The sequence below is a fragment of the Notolepis coatsorum genome (genome assembly GCF_963971535.1).
Source record: "Notolepis coatsorum genome assembly, chromosome: 13".
NCBI lineage: Eukaryota > Metazoa > Chordata > Actinopteri > Aulopiformes > Paralepididae > Notolepis > Notolepis coatsorum.
In genome coordinates this window covers 108,720,373-108,741,289 of record NC_140177.1, presented here as the reverse complement: position 1 = coordinate 108,741,289, position 20,917 = coordinate 108,720,373, and the positions used below count along the sequence as shown (strand labels likewise).

Here is a 20,917-nt window from a genome sequence, read left to right as displayed (position 1 = left end):
AAATAACTAGACGCCATTCGCCAAATGCGTGTAGATTTACCGTCTGGCGGCTAAAAATAATAGTCTGCCCGCCAGCTGGCGTGTAGTTCATATCGATACTCTTATTTTGAAAATCCTGTGCGGGTCTCATTGCCGCCCCAAGCGCAGCTCCAGTCATAATATCTGGGCTCCGGCAGCTAGCAACGTTCAGGTTCATATGATACTCTTATTTTGAAAAACCCTCTAGCAACTCCGCGAGTCATATGATATCCGCCCACTCCGTGTTGTTTCTTGAAAACAGAGCAGCAGCGTCAACACAGCAGCGTTAACACAGCAGTGCGCCTACAGACGCGAAATAAGTCCGTGATGTTTTTTTTCTTCTCACAACAAGTCCAATGCAGCTACATGCTTTGCACCGTCGCCATTCCTTTATGCCCACATCGCCCGAAATGAAAGTGTATGTACCAATCACTACAACGTTAACGTAAGCTAACAAGCTAATCCTGATGATCAGACGAGGCAGAGCCACAGTGAACAGCACTGAGGAAAGGGAAATGGGGGGGGGGGGGGGGGGGGGGGCGCACTCTCCCCTTCCCTGTGTGTGTGCGTGCGTGCGTTTGGAAAGACGACGGAGTCACTAGTCAGGACTCAGGACAGGAGTATATTATAGTAAACTGAGGATTACTGAGGATGGACAGATAATGTTGATATTCAAATATAAAAAAGTTTCGAGAGGAGTGGAAGTTTGAAGACAGACTACAATATGATGCGGGGGTGGTGAGTTGAAACAGTGTGTGTGTGTCCCGACCCCACTTATTTTTTTTTTTACTTTATTTTTTAGCGTTTATCGCTTTTCTGGTCAAGCATGACCGACATATACAGGGTGAAACGGGATATAGAGCAGGGGAAGACATTCTGGCAAATGACGGTGGGTCCGGGAATCGAACTCGGAGTCCACCAGATCCGTGACGCAGCACGGTTTTCCCCGACGCAGAAATAGCGCCGAGATATGCGGTGAGCTACTGGAGCTCCCCCCGACCCCACTTCTATGTTTCAATAGATTATTTGCATTTAAAACTATTTAACGCTGACTCATTCCTTCAGTCCACTCAAAATTATGCTAATATTCCTTATGTTGTTTATGATATTAATTGAAAATAGCATATGAGAGTATTATATGTAATAATAACACATGGCGATATACTAAAAAGCTATTTATAATTTTTGGCTAGTAAAAAAATCTTTTTAAAAATCTACCAGCCAAATGGCTGGTAAGTCAAAAAGTTAAGTTTGTTCCCTGTGCTGTTCTTCCTGGGGTCCATAAGGAACTTTAACATTGTGTTACAATATGGAGCACAGATTAGAGGCTTGTCGGGCATGTTGGAGAGCGATTGTTGTGGCATGTTGAGCGGTTGTTGTGGCATGTTGGAGAGCGATTGTTGTGGCATGTTGCAGAGCGGTTGTGGCATGTTGGAGCGTGGTTGTTGTGGCATGTTGGAGAGCGGTTGTTGTGGCATGTTGAGCGGTTGTTGTGGCATGTTGGAGAGCGATTGTTGTGGCATGTTGGAGAGCAGTTGTGGCATGTTGAGCGGTTGTTTGGCATGTTGGAGAGAGCGGTTGTTGTGGCATGTTGGAGAGCGGTTGTTGTGGCATGTTGAGCGGTTGTTGTGGCATGTTGGAGAGCAGTTTTGGCATGTTGAGCCGTTGTTTGGCATGTTGGAGAGAGGTTGTTGTGGCATGTTGGAGAGCAGTTGTGGCATGTTGGAGCGTGGTTGTTGTGGCATGTTGGAGAGCGGTTGTTGTGGCATGTTGGAGAGCAGTTGTGGCATGTTGAGCGGTTGTTTGGCATGTTGGAGAGAGCGGTTGTTGTGGCATGTTGGAGAGCGGTTGTTGTGGCATGTTGAGCGGTTGTTTGGCATGTTGGAGAGAGCGGTTGTTGTGGCATGTTGGAGAGCAGTTGTTGTGGCATGTTGGAGAGCAGTTGTTGTGGCATGTTGGAGAGCGGTTGTTGTGGCATGTTGGAGAGCGGTTGTTGTGGCATGTTGGAGAGCGGTTGTTGTGGCATGTTGGAGAGCGGTTGTTGTGGCATGTTGGAGAGCGGTTGTTCAAATAATTCTTGTCAAATCCTTGTTAAATTACATATATTGTAGTAGTTGAGTCTCCACACTTTTACCACCTGGCGATGAGGATAGTGAGTACTCTGTTACCTTGTATAGTAATATAGCTTAGCATAGGATTGTATAGCATAGATTATACGAGTATAGATAGTATAGGGATAGCAACATAGCCTAGGGTACCATAGTAAAGTTATATTGTATAGGATTATTAACACATTGGACGCCAGAGGTCGCTGTGGGCGTATGGCCGTTTGTGCCAGCGCTGTAATGCAATGGGGGTAGATGCCGGTGTTTGTAGTGCTAAAACTATATTAAATATTATAGTTATGGATCTAATAACAACGTCGATTGTCAGTGAGTTTCTTCTGGTCAACATGTAAAAAAACTGATAATTTTTTCATCCATACATTTCTGTTTTATACCGTGGTGAATATGAGTATAGTTTTAGAGTGATCCTGTGTAATCCCAGGAAACTCCGGCTTTACTGCATTTCATTATAAATCGTGCCATTTCTCGCCTGATTATTGAATCAATCTGAAATCAATGCTAGATTATCGGTATTATATTTCATCATGCATGCACGAAAGGGTGGGGGGGGATAGTTTTTCTATGCTTCGAGCGCCACCAACGGCATACATTACACAGTACATTACAGACACACGCTGCAATCGCGGGGGGGGAAATATCGGATCAACGCAAGATTGATAACATATTGTCCTTACCTTGTCTCTGATGTACTGCAAAAAGAATAATCCAATTATCTGATCGCCATTCCAAATATCCACAGCGATCCTGTGTCCAACGTTATCCAGCATTGCACATGAACGGGCGGGCGGGGACCCTTGTCGATGCCATCCCTATAAGCGCTTGTTTTGCCGGAGTGTTTAGAACCCGCCCCCATGCCGCAGCTCGGCCGAGAAAACAAACCACATCGTTTCAAATGGAGTGCAATAGCGGCCGGAAGGTGTTAGGTGGCGATATCGGACCGTTGCGGTCTCAGACAGAGTGCCACACAGTCCTACAGCATAGCAGGATGAATTATGAATGGAAATAGGCTAGCGAATAAAAGAAATAACAAAACAGAAACAAGAATCTTCGTTTCCGGCACTCAACCGCTGGGCCACAGAAACGAGAATTCTCGTGAACGGCAACCAAAGGGTTAAAGTCTATTTGTTGTATTGCACTGTATTGCACACTACTACGGTTGAGGAGCCAAGGAAAACAAGCATCTCACGTTTTCAGAATGTATGTACATTTTAAAAGACAATAAAGGAATCTGAATCTGAATATGCGGTTCACACTTTTAGGGTCCGGCAACGAAGGACGGTGTAGACTCAACCGTAAGAGTATGCGCTTATTCCACATAATGGCACGTGGTTGGGTCTACACGGTCCTCACACCAAACGAGCCACATGGTAAAAGGAGGGCACCTTTTTTAAATGCCAAGAGTTCACTAGACTTCTAGCCGTCTGTAATCATCTCTCCCCTGTTCGTCTCCCACAGCCAAACCCATCCGGCCCGGCCAGCAGCCGGTGGCCTCCCCCACGCACCCCAACGTCAACCGCAGCGGAGGGGGCTTCTACCAGAACAGCCAGACAGTGGCCATCAGGGGAGGGGGTGGCGCCAAGCTGGAAAAGAAGTGAGTGACTGATGCTCTCTGTCTCCCTCTCTCTCCTGTACCCCCCCCCCCCCCCCCCCTCATCTCTCTCTCCCTCCCCCTTCTCTTTCTCTATCAATCTCTAACACAAAACACAACACATACTAGCAGGATCAGGGATGTCAGTCATTACATTTTATTTGAATTTTTTAACATTAACATTTTATTCATTTTATTCGCCAAATACAATAAATTTACAGGATGTTTTTCTTTGTTTTTTGTTTTCGGCCAATGCTGAATCTGTCTAGGCCTAATGCTTTGATCCAGCTTGGTAGAGGACCAAGAATGACAGGGACAGGAACATTTCAGAGGGTTTATTTTCCAATAATTGCAAAGATGCATATATATAAAGTGATGCTTTACATGTACATGTGGCTAAATCTTAATTAAGTCCAGATGTCACTCCCAGGCTATTATCCCGACTTGTTCAAATTCATATGTATGGAACAATATCAAGTACACAAACGTCTTTGTTAATATCATTTTAGACTTCTCGGAGTGGTAATTGCATGGGAAATTAAGACTTATCGAATAATATATTATATATAATAATATAAAGAATAAGTCACTCACCCAATAACAGACTTACTTTCAGCTTTCCCTAAACAAGGTTAAACTTAAACTCCCAAGGATATTGACCTCTTAAGCCCTAGCCATATTTTCAGAAGATTCGCCTAAAAGTATATACCCAAGTAAATGGAAGATTGCTCCACTTCTACAAGGTCCATTTGCATGTTCCTATAGATATCTAGGGACATCTATGGACCTCATGGAATGTATTCCCAGTGTCTGTATTGTGTCTGTTACTATGCTTGAGTAAATTGTAATGAACCAAAGGAGAATATAAATGATATTTATTCATAATTTTCCATCTTTGATGGTGAATAACACCATGCTAACATTGACCAGACGTGAATCCTTATTATGGCCAAGTCATACATCTATGGATCGGGCCAAATATCCTCTTTCCAATGGCAGAGTTAAATCTGGACTTAGTACCACCAGGCGCCCGTTACAGGGAAGCAAAGATTGTGAATGGAATTTACTGTAAGTAAGCTCATATTTAGCTAATAACACTTAAAATCATTGGTAAACAAATGTAGTGCTGAAAATATACACTTTGACTGCTGTTTTGATAGAGTTAGGGTCTTTACTCTTGGCTACATTTGAAAAAGAAACTCAACATTACTTAATAGGGACTGTATTGATCTATTTATGATGTGAAATAAATCTTGTACCGGGCCGATCGGGCTTAAGAGGTTAACTTTCATCACCATCCCTCTTTTATAGACATCACCCCACATGCTTATCAAGGTCACATGTCACGTGGTGTTTTAATAATTAACAGGTGCATCGTTATCAAGAGTCAAACTATATTGACAGCCCATTTATTTGCAGTTGTGAAGTTAATCTAAATCAGTTGGGAGTGTGAATGTAATATATCACTACTCAACGTGACTGTCTTTAACTATGAGTGAACACAACACTCTAACTTACCATCTTTAGATGATAGAGTTTGAAAACATTGTTCCTCTAAAAACTTAAACTCTGGACTAGGTTTTTTTCGTCTGAAGTACTCGGTTAAGAGTGAGACCAGACATGGACAACTCCTCCACGTTTGGCACAAACAAGACCTCAATGTCCTTGAGGACAGACAGATACTACCATGTTACTGGTAGCAGAATCATCCAGTTTCTCACTCCCCCAAGCCTCAACGACGACCTTGGACAGAGCCCTGTTGGGATTCTTTAAGAAGTAGATTTTTCGTAATCTTTCTGGAAAGTCCCTTGGGCAACAGGCACCTGAGAATCAAACTCCTGACATTTCTTGGTACCCTCCCCATGGATTCTGAAAGAGCCCTGTGACCTGAAAGGATTCTCATCCCAGGTTAAGCAGAACCTGGAGGTTCCTTCCTGGTCACATATTATGGCACCGGCGGAGGGGCCGACTTCGTACAGTTCGGCGTAGCAAGACCACCATCCCTGGACCTCTAAATAAGGCACCCGGCTGTCTGCTTGAACCGAGCTGCGTAGAAATGTCCCGTGCTGTAGAATATATTCCAGCTGTCCTTCTGCGTGCAGCACCCCAGGCTTTCCTTCCGGCGTATAGCAAGCGAGTAGGTATCCCCAGAACTCCTGGTTACACAAGGACATTGTAGCACATCGCACACATTTGACCTCCTTTTCCGTTGCCCAGAGGATTGCCTCCAATTGGTGACAGACTCCACAAGCCTGCAAAAGAAATAGATGCTTGTCGTCATACACATCCATCAAAACACTCGCCCCGGTAGATTCTGAATTTGTGATCCAAATCCATATTTGTCGTTAGATTTCAATTGGTGTATAATCAAATTTATATTTCATCATGCTTCAGTCGTATTATCATATTTCCAATAACATTGTTATCGATGTGGGCGGCTACGTGGCGTAGTGGGCAAGGCGCTCACCTCGAATGCTGGAGACGCTGGGTTCGATCCCAGCGCTCCACATTGCTTTCAGTTTAGCTGGTCGTCCGTACTAATACACATTGGCCGTATTAGGGGGTGGGAAACTGATGGGTGGGGATCAGGCGTTGTGGACAGCGACTCCTACAGGTCGGTTGGTGCGCCTGCGCAGTAGAATCAGGAAGTGTCGGGGGCAGCGTGAGCCTCCCACGCGTTACTCCTCGCCACTGAGAGATCGAGCTGCGCAGGTGAAAAGATGCGACTGCTGTTACCTCAAGTACCGGAGGGGACTTGTGCTATGTATGACTTAGTCCACATTGCAGCCGGCTTGTGGGAGGCAAGAAACAGCGTTCGTGACAGGGGAGGGTTGAATTGGATGATATGAAATTGGGATGGGAGAAAATATAGAAAAATGGGAGAAAAAGTGGATAAAAAAAAAAAAAAACATTGTTATCGATGTTCTATAAAGTTCAGGATGCTTATCCCATTATCAATCCAACTATCAACTTTTCTTGTGACAGAAATTAATCGGTCTCTGCTTTTTTAGATACAAAGCATCTCTATGAGCGACAATGTCACTCACTCACTCACTCACTCACTCACTCACTCACTCATTAATTCATGCAGTAATTTGCTCACACATTGCCCCCTTGTGGCGGCTCACAGGCATGGGACTTTGTGTAAGACCAATTCACTCTACGCAAGAAGTTCACTCTATGCAAGACATTCACTCTATGCGAGACATTCACTCTATGTCAGAATGCTTCACATCTATGACACTGTGTGTCCTTGCTTCTTCATGAAGGTAGAAGCCGCCGGCCTCGTCTCCTTCTTCGTGGCTTTGTGTACTATTGTGTTACAAAATGCCATCGCCGCCATCATCCACTTCAATATTCCAAATTTTCAATATAACAATAACAACTCCAAATAGTATTTGAAACATTGGTCAATAAACAACTCACCCATTTCAGCTCCATATTTACCCCTGCCATTGCTGAGATTTGTGAACAGGTCCTATAATCCCGTCTCAACTCAACTTTCTCTCCTGAATTGTAATCTTTTCTAGTAGCTCTATAACTCCGCCTTGTCTGTTGTTTTGGCTCTTTCTTTTTGAGCCATTCAAGGTCACTGACGAACCATTTTCACTCTGGGAAAATCTACCCTAAAAAGCAATTCTATGTTATTTCAGTTTTGATTTGTGAATATGAGCGAACATCAGAGAGACCAGACTCTGGTGATGATGTCATCAGATCCTGAAGCTGCTCCATAGATGGAGAATAACTGAATAACGCCTAGTATGACAGTATCATGGCGATTCTACTAGGATATGGGTACATTTTCTGATTCAGAGCTGTAAGCCCTACATTTAAATAATAATCATTTGGACCTAATTGCTCAACCACGAATTCTGAGCACAAAGTCGGTCACTAATTCATTGTCATTGGACCAACACTGTCGCTTGATGAGAAATTCAAGTCTTGATGCTCTAATTTCCAGCTTAGGGAGACTGTTGTCCATGTTTATAGATATTGACTAACTGTCCACAAATCAATGGAATAGCACAATGAGAATTCTGTTTTAGGATGGATTTTCCCTTCTAACAGTCCCAAGGTCAGCAGAACTCTCACTAAGTTGAGAAGGAACACCACTGCCCAATATATATATATATAATTACATTGTGACGACGTCTTTTGTAATACAATTGTCATGGTGTTGTTTAACTCAGAATGCTCTACTTTCTTTGTTTCTTCTTACTTTTTCATTCATACCTAGATTTATTTTTATTAACTATATATTTATTATTTTTTATTTAACAAAAATTACAATATGTATATATCATGGATGATGGTATTGAAGAATGTATACCTTTTGAATGGATCCATGACTGTATACGTTCCAGCCCTAATAAGTATTGAGAACCCAGTGATGGATGATGGTGGTAGTAGTAGTCGCATCATATCAGACAACATGACCTGACATCTACTAATGCCCCCCCCCCTTCCCCCTCTCTCTCTACCACATCTTCTATTACAGCTGAAGGGTGGAGGGACGGAAGGACAGCACCACAGAAGAAGAAGCCGATATCACCCCCCCTCCCCCCAACCCGTCATTCCATTTACAGCAAATGGTTCCTCACTGCGGCGTCGAGGCGGCCGAAGGAGCTTCTGAAATATAAATATATATATATAAATATTCCTGGCCTGTACAGCTCCACCCCTCATGTCTTCTCATATCTCTTTCTCTGGATATAACAAAAACGAGAAAAAAATATTTTACGAAACAATTATCGTCATCTGCCGAAAAACCAAATGCAGTCTTGAGCGCAGTCTTTGGCGACCGAACCCAGCGCGTGACTCGAATGTGCAGCTTTGGTTTCATTGTTTTTTTTGTTTTGTTTTTTCTTCCTCTTTTGCACAGTCTGTTGTCATCATGTCGTCGTGCGAGTAGTTGCACTGTGCCAAGCTGAATGTAACGGTAAAAAGAATTTATTAAAAAATTACCCTACCATGAGAGTAGCTCGACCTTAGGCTAACCTCTGTACATTTCATCACTCTTATTGGTTGTTAACCACACTTTCTCTGGGTAGATTTTACATGCTTCTTTAAGAAAAGGAATAAAAAAAAAATACAAAAACCTACGTTTTGAATCAACTTAGATAGCATCGAGCACTACTGTTCTGTCCAGTCTTGTTGTACAGATGTAAAATTGGCACTATACTGCACATGCTTCCCGACGAGGTGTCTGAGATTTGGACGAGAAAAGAAAATAATAAAACAACTAAAAATAAAAAATGCCAAGACGTGCGACAGTGTAGATGTATTTAACTGAGTACCTGTGGAGGCCAATTGTTTTTATCGTTAAGTAAAAGAAGAAAAAGAATACGTACAAAAAAACTATACTCGTTGGTGACTTCACAAGAAGGATGTATTGTAAAGGAGGAAGGACGGAAGGAAAGAAGGAGGGGAGGAGAATGATCCGATAAAAAGAAACTTCTCATACCTTTAGCACAGCCTATCCAAGTAAATAAATGTACTGTTTTTACTTCTTTTCTCGGTGGTTTAATATGCAGTGTTATTGGATGCTATTTATATCTCCCTGCACATTGGAGCACATAAGACAACGGGCATCGTCGACTGAGGTAGTAGCACACAATGCTTGTCCTGTCCCAGCCAGCTGGCCGTCACTCACGTCTCCCTGTCCTGGATTATTCGGTGGATGGCTGGAACCATTTTTAATCGTAAACTTCTACTGTTTAGGAATTGTATATCGGTTTGTGCCCCCTGCCCCCCCTCTTGGGGCTTGCCCTGCCACGTCAACTAAATTAAACTTAAATGGTTAATTTATCTTAACTAAGGATGCCCCACTTTGAAACTATTCCTTTGGCCCAGAAACTGCCCCTGTCATGTTGCTTTATTAGACGTAGGGCCCGTGATTGTACTCGGTCCACTGGTTTGTAAATTGCGACAGCAATGTATTTCGCTGGATTTATTGTACTGTATCTTTTTTCAATGTTCCATAGCTTGTAGACTGGGATGCCTATATGTTGGGTGGGCTGCGTTCGGCCAGAGCCTTGCCACTGATCAGCCAATCAGAAGAGCGAGGCCTTAGGGGGCAAGGTGTGTGAGAGCGTTGGATATGTAAACGGCTCCGTTAGCATCATCTGGAGGAGGGGCTATTCATCTAAAGCTAGTCGGGCGCTTGTCTTTATTGCATTATTATTTTTTTGTTTTGTTTTTTTTAGAATGTTTTCCTTGCTTTTTAATGTTCTCCCCATATTCTCTCTCTCGCCACACCTTGTTTTTATTATGTGAACCCTTAAGCATTTGCAAAGAGCTTGCTGTGATTGTAACCCCAGCATGAAGACACTAACATCTTGTGCAAGTGCAATATGAATATACAGTATATGGATAACTGTTAGATGTGACCAGAGTGAGTCTTTTTCTTTCTTTTTCTTTTTTAGATTATTTTAGTTGTTGTGCTGCCACAGTGGGTGCGTTTACATGCACATTTTACAATAATATACCGATTTATATTTGGGATATATTCCGTCTGAGTATATGTAAATGCCATATTGCGCTTACAGTAGCTGGGATAAATTCATATATATGGATCCGTGTCGGTCCCAGACCTCAAAACACTGCAGGCCTACTATCGGCTTTTATGTTCGTGATGAACAGATTATGATCATAGAGCAATTATTGTAACAAAGCTATTAGCCAAATGATTATTTGCTATCCAGCGTCTGTTTTTGACTGTCGTCGTGATAATGGAATAGTTTCTGTAGTAGTGTGAAGACCACACACACCAAGTAGCAATCACCAGAATTTTCATTGTGTCAAGGATGGTTGACAAATATTCTGTTGGTCTCTTCTCAAACTCGAGGTTACCTTGACAACCAGGAAGTGATCTTGCCACTGATCTATAGCTAGAATGATAATGCTAGATCTATAGTAAACTCACCACTCATCTAATAAAATATCTGGCTAAATAAAAGCACCTCGTTTAAATTGACCAGTGGGTAATTAAGAAAACCTTAAGCAGGATATGAAGTCATCCATGTAAATTGTATGTCCCCACTGAGACTACAGCTGGGATGAGGCTCATAGCCAGAATATCAAATGTGCATGTAAACGCACTCGGATGTCTTAACAAAATCGGTTGTCTTTGAAAAGGAACTTTGTAATTGATGGCACTAAAGAATTCTTCTCCACATACACTCCATATCTGGCTATGTTGAACGGAGGGGGAGGTTGTTTCCAAAGTCCAGGAAATGGAATTAGTTGTAACTGTTCGCAGAAAATAATTGGATCATTGGAATAGTACTGGCATTGTACATGTATGGGAGAAGTAGTCAATGCCCCACCCCCATAACTATGACGGGACAATGTTTGGTATCTACCAAGATGGCCCCCCCCTCTCTCTTTTTCTCTTTCCACCCCCCCCCTCTCTCTCTCTATCTCTTTGCAGCGTAGTCTTCAAAGTGTATACATTTATCCTTACCTCCCACCAATATGGATATGAAATGGAAAGTAAAAAAGTTTAAAACAAACATCTCTTTGTGGTGTTTACCAAAATTGAAGTTGTTTGCATTAATTCTAAAGAAAGGAAAAGAAAAAAAGCGTAGCCACTTTTTATTACTGTGTAATAGTTGCTCAATTTGTAATTGACAGTTTCAAGGATTCCATGGTTGGACAAAGGTACTGGATCATTCCTAGAGAACTGGGTCACAATAGCAGGGCTCTTGATTTGTAGGGAAATAGGGGGAGGCTAATGATATCACCTTTTTGGATTGACTGCATGATGTAAATGTATGTGTGATTAAATAATTATGAAAAAACACCTATTGTCTCTTGTTTGTTTGATTCTTTTGTTTGCTTGATTTGACTTCACAATTTGTGTGTGATAGTGAAGCCATCACAACTTAGGGTGGTGATGCACTAGACCGTTTCAGTAGTTACTGTATAATATATTTTTTTTCATTTCAACCTTTATTTAAAATCGTAAGCTTTTTTTTTTTTGAACAAATGTTTTTTATTTTCCCTTTTTTTACATGAAACAAGGCAAACAATACAGTAACAGTAATAATCAACGATAAATCACAGGACAATAACAGAAATAATAACAATAATGACAGTCCAGTAATTAAATCAGAATGAAAGTAGACTAAAAGACACAGGACCCCCACGTGGGCTATACATCCACTACTTCATTCAACATCAGAAAATTCCAAATGTATATGCGTTCCTTTATTTTATCCACCACAGCTACCCAGACTGCTATGTTGGCTTCATTAACACCTAAAATTCGTGCAGTAGATATCTCTAGATAAATCACATCGAGATAGGTGAGAGTCCATACCTTCGGGCACATTTTATCCGGTTGAATCCAGCGTGACGCTATCAACTTTTTGGCAGCTGTAAAACCCGCCAAAATGAGTCTCTTTACGTGTACAGAGGTTGATAACTGAGAAACATCATTCAACAACAGTACAGAAGGCAGTGTATGGTCAGAGATAAAATCTCTGATAATTGAGTGGTGACATTTTCCCAAAAAGTCTCAACAGGAGGGCATTCCCAATACATATGCATATATGTACCAATAGCATCGTTTGAACACAAGGAGCATCGAGAGTCAGGCCTGAGACCCATTAGGTACAATCGTCTAGGGGTCAGGTAAGTCCTATGAACAAAGTTAAGATTAATCTGTTGGTGATCTGGATTGCGTGATGATAGCCGAACATTTTCCCATACTGCATCCCAATCAAAATCTACTTCCAGGTCTGGGATATCCTTCCTCCAAACCGAGTCTAGGGGAAGGACCTTATATGAGGACGTAAGTAAGTGGCGATAAAAGTCAGAGACGAAGCCTCTCGACGTCTCCTTGTCATAAAAGAATTTGTGAAACCTGTGGTGCTCAAGTGGAACAACTAATGGGACGCCGTGAGCCTTCAAAGCTGCTCTTATTTGTAAGGTCAAATTTGTTGGATATATCTCGAAAACTGCGGAGACCATAATCATCGAAGATATCCCCCAATGTGTGTATGCCTTTCTTTTCCCAACCAGGGTATCTGATCGGTTGTTGTTCAATAAGGAGTAAATTGTTATTAAATAGGGGAGAATGCCTGTGCCATTTATAGTGGTTAGTACACGTTTTCTGTGTGTCACGCCACATCCGGATCACATGTGTAATAAGAGGGCCAAATCTTAAGTTGCATTGCTTAATTGATATATTGGTGTACACTATATCCTGCAGTCTATGTGGTGCCACTATGTTCTCCTCTAATGGTCTCCAGGATACCGCTACTTTAGAATCAAACCAGGTGATCAGTGGTCTTAAAGAGAACGCTTTAAGTAATATTTGAAGTCTGGAAAGGCTAAACCCTGTCGGTTTTATTTCTCTGTGCAGTGGATCTTTTAAATCGTGGGTGTTTTCTGTTCCAAATGAATTTATATGCAGCAGAGTGCAGTTTTTGCCAGTAACCAGCAGGGGGGGTAACGGCAAAATGGAGCTGATGAAATTAATTCTGGGCAAAACATTCATCTTAACTATTGACGCTCGGGCCTGTAATGAGTTTTAATTTTGACCACCTGCTGAAGTCATCTGTGATCCTGTCTCGCAAGCCGGAATAATTATACTTCACTGTCTGGCTTATAGTGGGGAATATTTCAACTCCAAGACATTTAAAGTGTTCTACCTGGGTATATTTGCTGGGAGGATGGTAGAAGCCAAGGTATGGCAAATAGGGAGTGTGGGGGGGTGAATGGATTTTTTTTGTCAAATCAGTTGCGCAATAGTCACTTTTGGTGAGTTGTTTCTAGGACTACACAAGCATTTTTAGTATAGAAATGTGTCAACAGACTAAAGCAGGGAACCACAATATTTTGCATACAAATTATGCAGAATGTAATATCATAACTGTCTATTATTTTTCTTGCAATTGAGCCAATTTTCCTTAGGTACGGTTTTGAGGTGTGTGTTCAACAGAATGTAGTATCAAAAACACGTTCACAAAAAGTATGGGTTACTGAATGCTGAACTGCACTGTTATAATCACTAAGCCATTGTAAGACCATACCTGTGTCCCTGTATCACTTGTCTCTGCTGCCCTTTGACTAAAAAACTTCTGTATGTCTATTTTCCTTTTTTTGTGGCATTTTTTAGTTAGTCACCTATACTAGTAAAAGTCACCTAGTAAAAGGGAGATAATTGACTATATGAAAACATGCTAGGGCTGTACCGAATAGTTCAAAGCTTCGTTCATAATGTTGACATTCGAATTAAAAATCAACATACATTTTTTTTTAATTATTAAAAAAAAAAAAAAAAAAAAGTATGGCAAGGTGCCATACCAAAATGACACCCCTGCTTCGCAGTCACATTGAGTGGAAGGAAGGCCGATTTTGGCCAGTTGATCTTAAATCCCGATAGATGACCAAAATCATCTATTACTTTGAGAAGATGAGGTAGGGAGGTGGCGGGGTTCTGCATGAACAAGAGTACATCTGCATATAAGCTGATGTGATGCTGTGTGCCCGTAATTGAGATTGGTGCTATGTTCTGGGATTGTCTTATGTACTGTGCTAAAGGTTCAAGGCATAGAGCAAATAGTCCGGGACTAAGAGGACAACCCTGTCTGGATGAGCGCGACACAGGGAAGAGTGGAGAGCAGAGTTTACCTGTTAAAATCATGGCCGATGGACCTGTATATAGTACTTTGATCATATGGATGAACCCTTCACCTAACCCCATCCTTCTAAGTACTGCCCATAAATAAGACCATTCCAACCTGTCAAAGGCCTTCATCGCATCTAAGGATATGACAGCCGTAGGAGTCGCGGCATCCTTGCTGGCATCTATCACATGCAGTAACCGTCTTATATTATCCGTGATCAGGCGGCCTCTTATGAAGCCTGTCTGATCAGGGTGAACTAGAGATGTCATATGCTTTTGAAGTCGGATGGCTAGTACCTTAGCGTACAGCTTGAGATCGGTTCCGAGGAGGCTTAAGGGTCTATAGCTGCCGCATTCGGTGGGGTCCTTATCTTTCTTAAGTAGGACAGATATGAGTGCCATATTGACGTCCCTGGAAAAATGTCCCTCTTTGATTGAGTGTAAAATCATATCGAGTAATAGGGGTCCAATTACATCCCAGCATGAGAGGTACAGTTCGGGCGGAATACCGTCCCAGCCAGGGGCCTTATCACTTTGTAAGAAATCGCCTCCCTAAGTTCCTCTAGTGTAATAGGTACATCTAACCGTTGAGCCTCATCCTCTGCAATTCGAAACTGGCCCCTGTAAATGTCCTAACCCAACCCCCTCCAATGTACAGTAAATGTCCTAACCCGGGGGGCGGGGGGGGGGGGGGGGGGGGGTCGCCAGATGATTTAATTTTTTTTTTTTTTTTTAATAAAAAAATTTGCAGTCAGGCCACTGAATTTAGAAGCAGGCCAGGACAGTGTTTCTAGTTGCAGCAGCGCAATAGTTAGAGATAACCTAGGTGGGGAACAACCAGGAGATCACTGCAACTCAGTTGGAGAACTATCTCTCTCTCTCTCTCTCTCTCTCTTGCTCTCACACACACACACAAAAGGAGCCGCATGTGATTGGTGGAGGCGGGACCCTTACAAAAAACTGTTGTTGCTAATCATTGACACATGCTAGCCTGTAATAATCCCCCCTAGAAAAATCTACTTTGCATTTGATATATTGCAAATATATACCATCACACACACTGGCATTTAAAGGGTTAGAATTATAAAATTAATATGTGGTGTTATGATCAGGGCTGAAGTTGAATAAAAGATTGTATTATTTTCAATCTGACATTACAAAAAAACTAAAAATCCATCAAAATCAGTGTTGTTGCTAATCATACATATGCTAGCCTGTTTTTTAACAATAATTTGTGATGCCATCACAAACACTGGCATTTAAAGGGTACAAATAAAAAAATGCCTGCACCAGAATGCAGGAAATGAAGTCTTTGTAACAAGAAATGTCCTGGTGGGGGACCCCCAGACCCCCTGCTTAAAAAGTGGCCTGACTGGGGCTATATTTTGCACCATATTTCCTGGCCTGAATGATTTCCCCAGTCCGGCCCTGGTTAAAACCTCCAATGCTTATTAGTGTGTGTGCGTTTGAATTGAAGGTGTGCATGTTTCAACCATACATTTCCATTTCTATAAAAAAAAAAAATGTTTACCTCCTATAATAGTGGGGGTCGCAGCTCTCTGACCCCATTATTTTTGGGTCGCGGCCTGAAAAGTTTGGGAACCCCTGGCTGTCCTAACCCAATAATACATGAGACCCTCTTCTTGGAACCAAGTATGGTTTCGTCGATATTCCAATGTACAGTTTTGCTTGTACAGTTGTACAGTTTCCCCCACTCCACCCCGCTTACCCAACTCCCCCCCCCCCACCCACCCACCTCCAATGTACAGTCCCCCACCACCCCACCTACCCAACCTCCTACCTACCAACCTCCTCCAATGTACAGTTTCTATGTCAAATGTATATACTCTCTTTTTTAGACTCTTTTTGTATCACAAACAGTACTGTATTTGTAGATCTGGTATGTCATAAAAGATGTAGCAGTACTGTCTATCTGTATGTCGTGTATGTCATATATATATTATGATGAATTGAAAATGGGGGACCCTGATGTAAACAAGACGAAAGTCTTTCTCTGGTCTGCATCCCCTTAACAATTGTGTGTATTGAGCTGTACTGTATTGTACCCATTCGGCAATCTGTTAATAAAGTTTTCAAATCAATCAATCAATTTGTATTTGTATTTAAAAAAAATTATCAATCCACTAGGTGGTGGTGATGTCTCGTTCGTTGCTACTGGAGACACCTGAAGGGTTTGAAGCAGCTGCCAAAGGGAGGGCGCGCGCTGGCCAATGGGGAGGGTGGGAGCGAGGCGCGCGCTGTTACCTTTGGAAAACGAGTGTCGGCGGTGACGCGGACCGGTGCACGGTGTCGACGCGACGGGGAAGTTCAGAGAGAAAAGGGAGACTGGAAACAATTGAGAGTTTTTTTTTAAAAAGACAATTGAATTGTTTATCTTTCCCCCTCGAGGACTGATTATCACCAGAGGAGAAGGTAACGTTACGTCTTCTTTGGCGGACACACAGTGAGTCTCGAGTCGACATGTAGGTAATTTAGAAATGCTTTAGCCAAAAGTTAATTGACTAGCTAACGTTAGCCACACAGTCCACACACACTCTCAAGTATAGTACGTGACGTTATTCCAGTCAGTAGGCACTAGGCAGGCTGGAGTGAGCAAACTGCAAGACGTTGGAATAAACTGAACCTGATTTGAAACGCCGATACTGGCCACACTAATAATACACATGCCGAGGCGATCTAATTGATGACTCTTTTTCCTCCATGTCTTACGCGAACTGAGTGAAATGGCCTATATGTACACACACCTCAAGAAATAAACATGGCTCTTTTGTTTATACACACGGAAAGGTTAACTTTATACACTAAATGCTGTTGAGATGAACCCTTTCACTACCACACTACGGACGGTTAAGGGTTAACCTTCTGTAGTGTGGTTGTGAAAGGGTTAACCCTTTGTCGCGTGGCAGTGAAAGGGTTACCTTCTGTAGTGTGGTTGTGAAAGGGTTAACCACCCTTTGTCGTGTGGCAGTGAAAGGGTTAACCTTCTGTAGTGTGGTTGTGAAAGGGTTAACCCTTTGTCGCGTGGCAGTTAAAGGGTTACCTTCTGTAGTGTGGTTGTGAAAGGGTTAACCACCCTTTGTCGTGTGGCAGTGAAAGGGTTAACCTTCTGTAGTATGGTTGTGAAAGGGTTAACCATTTGTCATGTGGCAGTGAAAGGTTAACCTTCTGTATCGTCGCAGTGAAAGGGTTAACGGTTAACCATTTGTTATTGTGGTAGTGAAAGGGTTCAAGTGTGTTGGCTATCTGGCCTTTGCTGATTGATTGAAAACTTTATTAACAGATTGCAGAATGGGTACAATACAGTACAGCTCAATACACACAATTGTTAAGGGGATGCAGACCAGAGAAAGACTTTCGTCTTGTTTACATCAGGGTCCCCCTAGTGTTTTGTTGGCTCAAGTGGCAACTGGCTTGGGCATCCTCTTGAGGACCCATAGGTAAACATTAAATACATCATTCACCTGTCTGTGTGTTTTTTTTATCAGTGGGTGTCCAGTGAGCTGCCGACAGGAGTTTATTAGCTTGGCCTTTGGTCACTTTCAAGGGAAAGCTGTGGGGACTCGGGAGACCAGTGTAACTAGGGCAGGCTTGTGCTGAATCAAGCTGCTTGGGAGAACATGGCTCTATATTTGGTATGACTACATTCAGAGGTCACAACAATGCACTACTGCTGCTCGATCACAACGTTACAAATGCCACACCGGTAACCACAAGACATGACACAGAAGAATGATCCCCGTCTGGAGACAAGCCCACGCTTAAGTGAAATGCCCTTACAAGTAGGCTGCATGCACAATATATCGGTTTTCATATCTCTGTCAGTCCGCTGAGCAAAACTGGGCTGAACTGATGATTATCTTGACTTTTGCATCATGTGACAATGATGCTGCATATTGTGGGCTAACATTGTTACACAATTTGATGATCTTTGAAATTTGTTTTATTTATACAGATCATATCAATATCGGTTATAATCCATAACAGAAATGTCAGTTATCATATTATCGGTGCGTCCCTACTTACAAGTTCATATTGAAAATTCCTCTTAATTTTTGTGTTGTGCTGAGGAAGAACACAGGAGGGTGTCTTATGTATGTGCCACTGCTGACGATGGCTAATTCTCCCACTCCTAGACACAACTCCACTCCCTCCCCATCACTCAGCATGAGAACATTTACGTTGTAGAAAATACTTCTGAAATCAAGGATAGGAATTAATCAGGCTCTGTGTATATTATCTCTGTGTATATTATATCAGGACAGTATATCTATCATTCAGTTTTAATAGCTTTACAGATGTTCAAAAGCTCGGCGTTGCTAATAAACATTTTAAATCATTTTTATAAACTGGTCAATACTGCTCAAAACTGCTGTATTTCCGTATTTGGCTGCCTCGTGCGCCATCACACAGCGCATGCGCATCATGCACCCAACGCCAAATGCAAGTTATGATTACAGTGTAAGGTAGTAGTAGTTATGATTACAGTGTAAGATAGTAGTAGTTATGATTACAGTGTAAGATAGTAGTAGTTATGATTACAGTGTAAGGTAGTAGTAGTTATGATTACAGTGTAAGGTAGTAGTTATGATTACAGTGTAAGGTAGTAGTAGTAGTTACAGTGTAAGGTAGTAGTAGTTATGATTACAGTGTAAGGTAGTAGTAGTTATGATTACAGTGTAAGGTAGTAGTAGTTATGATTACAGTGTAAGGTAGTAGTAGTTATGATTACAGTGTAAGGTAGTAGTAGTTATGATTACAGTGTAAGGTAGTAGTAGTTATGATTACAGTGTAAGGTAGTAGTAGTTATGATTACAGTGTAAGATAGTAGTAGTTATGATTACAGTGTAAGGTAGTAGTAGTTATGATTCAGTGTAAGGTAGTAGTAGTTATGATTACAGTGTAAGGTAGTAGTAGTTATGATTACAGTGTAAGGTAGTAGTAGTTATGATTACAGTGTAAGGTAGTAGTAGTTATGATTACAGTGTAAGATAGTAGTAGTTATGATTACAGTGTAAGGTAGTAGTAGTTATGATTACAGTGTAAGGTAGTAGTAGTTATGATTACAGTGTAAGGTAGTAGTAGTTATGATTACAGTGTAAGGTAGTAGTAGTTATGATTACAGTGTAAGGTAGTAGTAGTTATGATTACAGTGTAAGGTAGTAGTAGTTATGATTACAGTGTAAGATAGTAGTAGTTATGATTACAGTGTAAGGTAGTAGTAGTAGTTATGATTACAGTGTAAGGTAGTAGTAGTTATGATTACAGTGTAAGGTAGTAGTAGTTATGATTACAGTGTAAGATAGTAGTAGTTATGATTACAGTGTAAGGTAGTAGTAGTTATGATTACAGTGTAAGGTAGTAGTTGTTATGATTCAGTGTAAGGTAGTAGTAGTTATGATTACAGTGTAAGGTAGTAGTAGTTATGATTCAGTGTAAGGTAGTAGTTATGATTACAGTGTAAGGTAGTAGTAGTTATGATTACAGTGTAAGGTAGTAGTAGTTATGATTACAGTGTAAGGTAGTAGTAGTTATGATTACAGTGTAAGGTAGTAGTAGTTATGATTACAGTGTAAGGTAGTAGTAGTTATGATTACAGTGTAAGGTAGTAGTTATGATTACAGTGTAAGATAGTAGTAGTTATGATTACAGTGTAAGGTAGTAGTTATGATTACAGTGTAAGGTAGTAGTTGTTATGATTACAGTGTAAGGTAGTAGTAGTTATGATTACAGTGTAAGGTAGTAGTAGTTATGATTACAGTGTAAGGTAGTAGTAGTTATGATTACAGTGTAAGATAGTAGTAGTTATGATTACAGTGTAAGGTAGTAGTAGTTATGATTACAGTGTAAGGTAGTAGTAGTTATGATTACAGTGTAAGGTAGTAGTAGTTATGATTACAGTGTAAGGTAGTAGTAGTAGTTATGATTACAGTGTAAGGTAGTAGTAGTTATGATTACAGTGTAAGGTAGTAGTAGTTATGATTACAGTGTAAGGTAGTAGTAGTTATGATTACAGTGTAAGGTAGTAGTAGTTATGATTACAGTGTAAGGTAGTAGTTGTTATGATTCAGTGTAAGGTAGTAGTAGTTATGATTACAGTGTAAGGTAAAGGTAGTAGTTGTTATGATTACAGTGCATCGCAGTCACGAAAGGGGCTAGGTGACTGCTTGGTTTGACTGGCCGCCGAGCCTTACTGTACATGTTGACTGCTTGGTTTGACTGGCCGCCGAGCCATACTGTACATGGTGGTGACTGCTTGGCTTAAAAAGAAATAAGCTTTTAATAGCTTTTTTTTGGCATCCTCTGTTATTTTACCCACGCGACGCCACTGCTTTGTGAGACTGTTCATGGAGCTGAGTGGGAGGAGGAGGAGCTGTGCAGGAAGGTTAGGCAAATTACGGATGGAAATTATTTGGACTAATAGGCTACTTAGAGTTATGTACCAGATTTAGACTGGTTGAAAAATGGAAAGATGCCAAAAAACTGATCTAATTGATTGCTGTTTTGTTTTGTAAACAAACAAAAAAACTA

The 20,917-nt window shown here is 41.4% G+C and overlaps 2 protein-coding genes across 7 annotated transcripts in view; both read left to right on the top strand.

The window, feature by feature from the left end:
• LOC311239184 (kinesin-1 heavy chain) overlaps positions 1 to 8,911 on the top strand; it is a 74,295-nt gene extending 65,384 nt beyond the window's left edge. The window contains exons 25-26 of the mRNA XM_084327460.1: positions 3,600 to 3,735; positions 8,231 to 8,911. Of these exons, the coding sequence (XP_084183586.1) occupies positions 3,600 to 3,735; positions 8,231 to 8,234 (140 nt within the window). The 3' untranslated portion in view covers positions 8,235 to 8,911. The remainder of the gene's footprint in view (positions 1 to 3,599; positions 3,736 to 8,230) is intronic.
• Positions 8,912 to 16,664: 7,753 nt separating this feature from the next.
• The window catches only part of LOC311239645 (rho GTPase-activating protein 12-like), a 192,376-nt gene continuing 188,123 nt past the window's right edge, over positions 16,665 to 20,917 (top strand). For 5 of the 6 annotated variants that reach the window (XM_084328028.1, XM_084328027.1, XM_084328026.1 and 2 more), the window contains exon 1: positions 16,665 to 16,801. The gene's annotated coding sequence lies outside the window, so the exon portion shown is untranslated. Of the gene's footprint in view, positions 16,852 to 20,917 lie in introns of all 6 variants that reach the window. The other variant, XM_084328024.1, reaches the window with a different exon arrangement.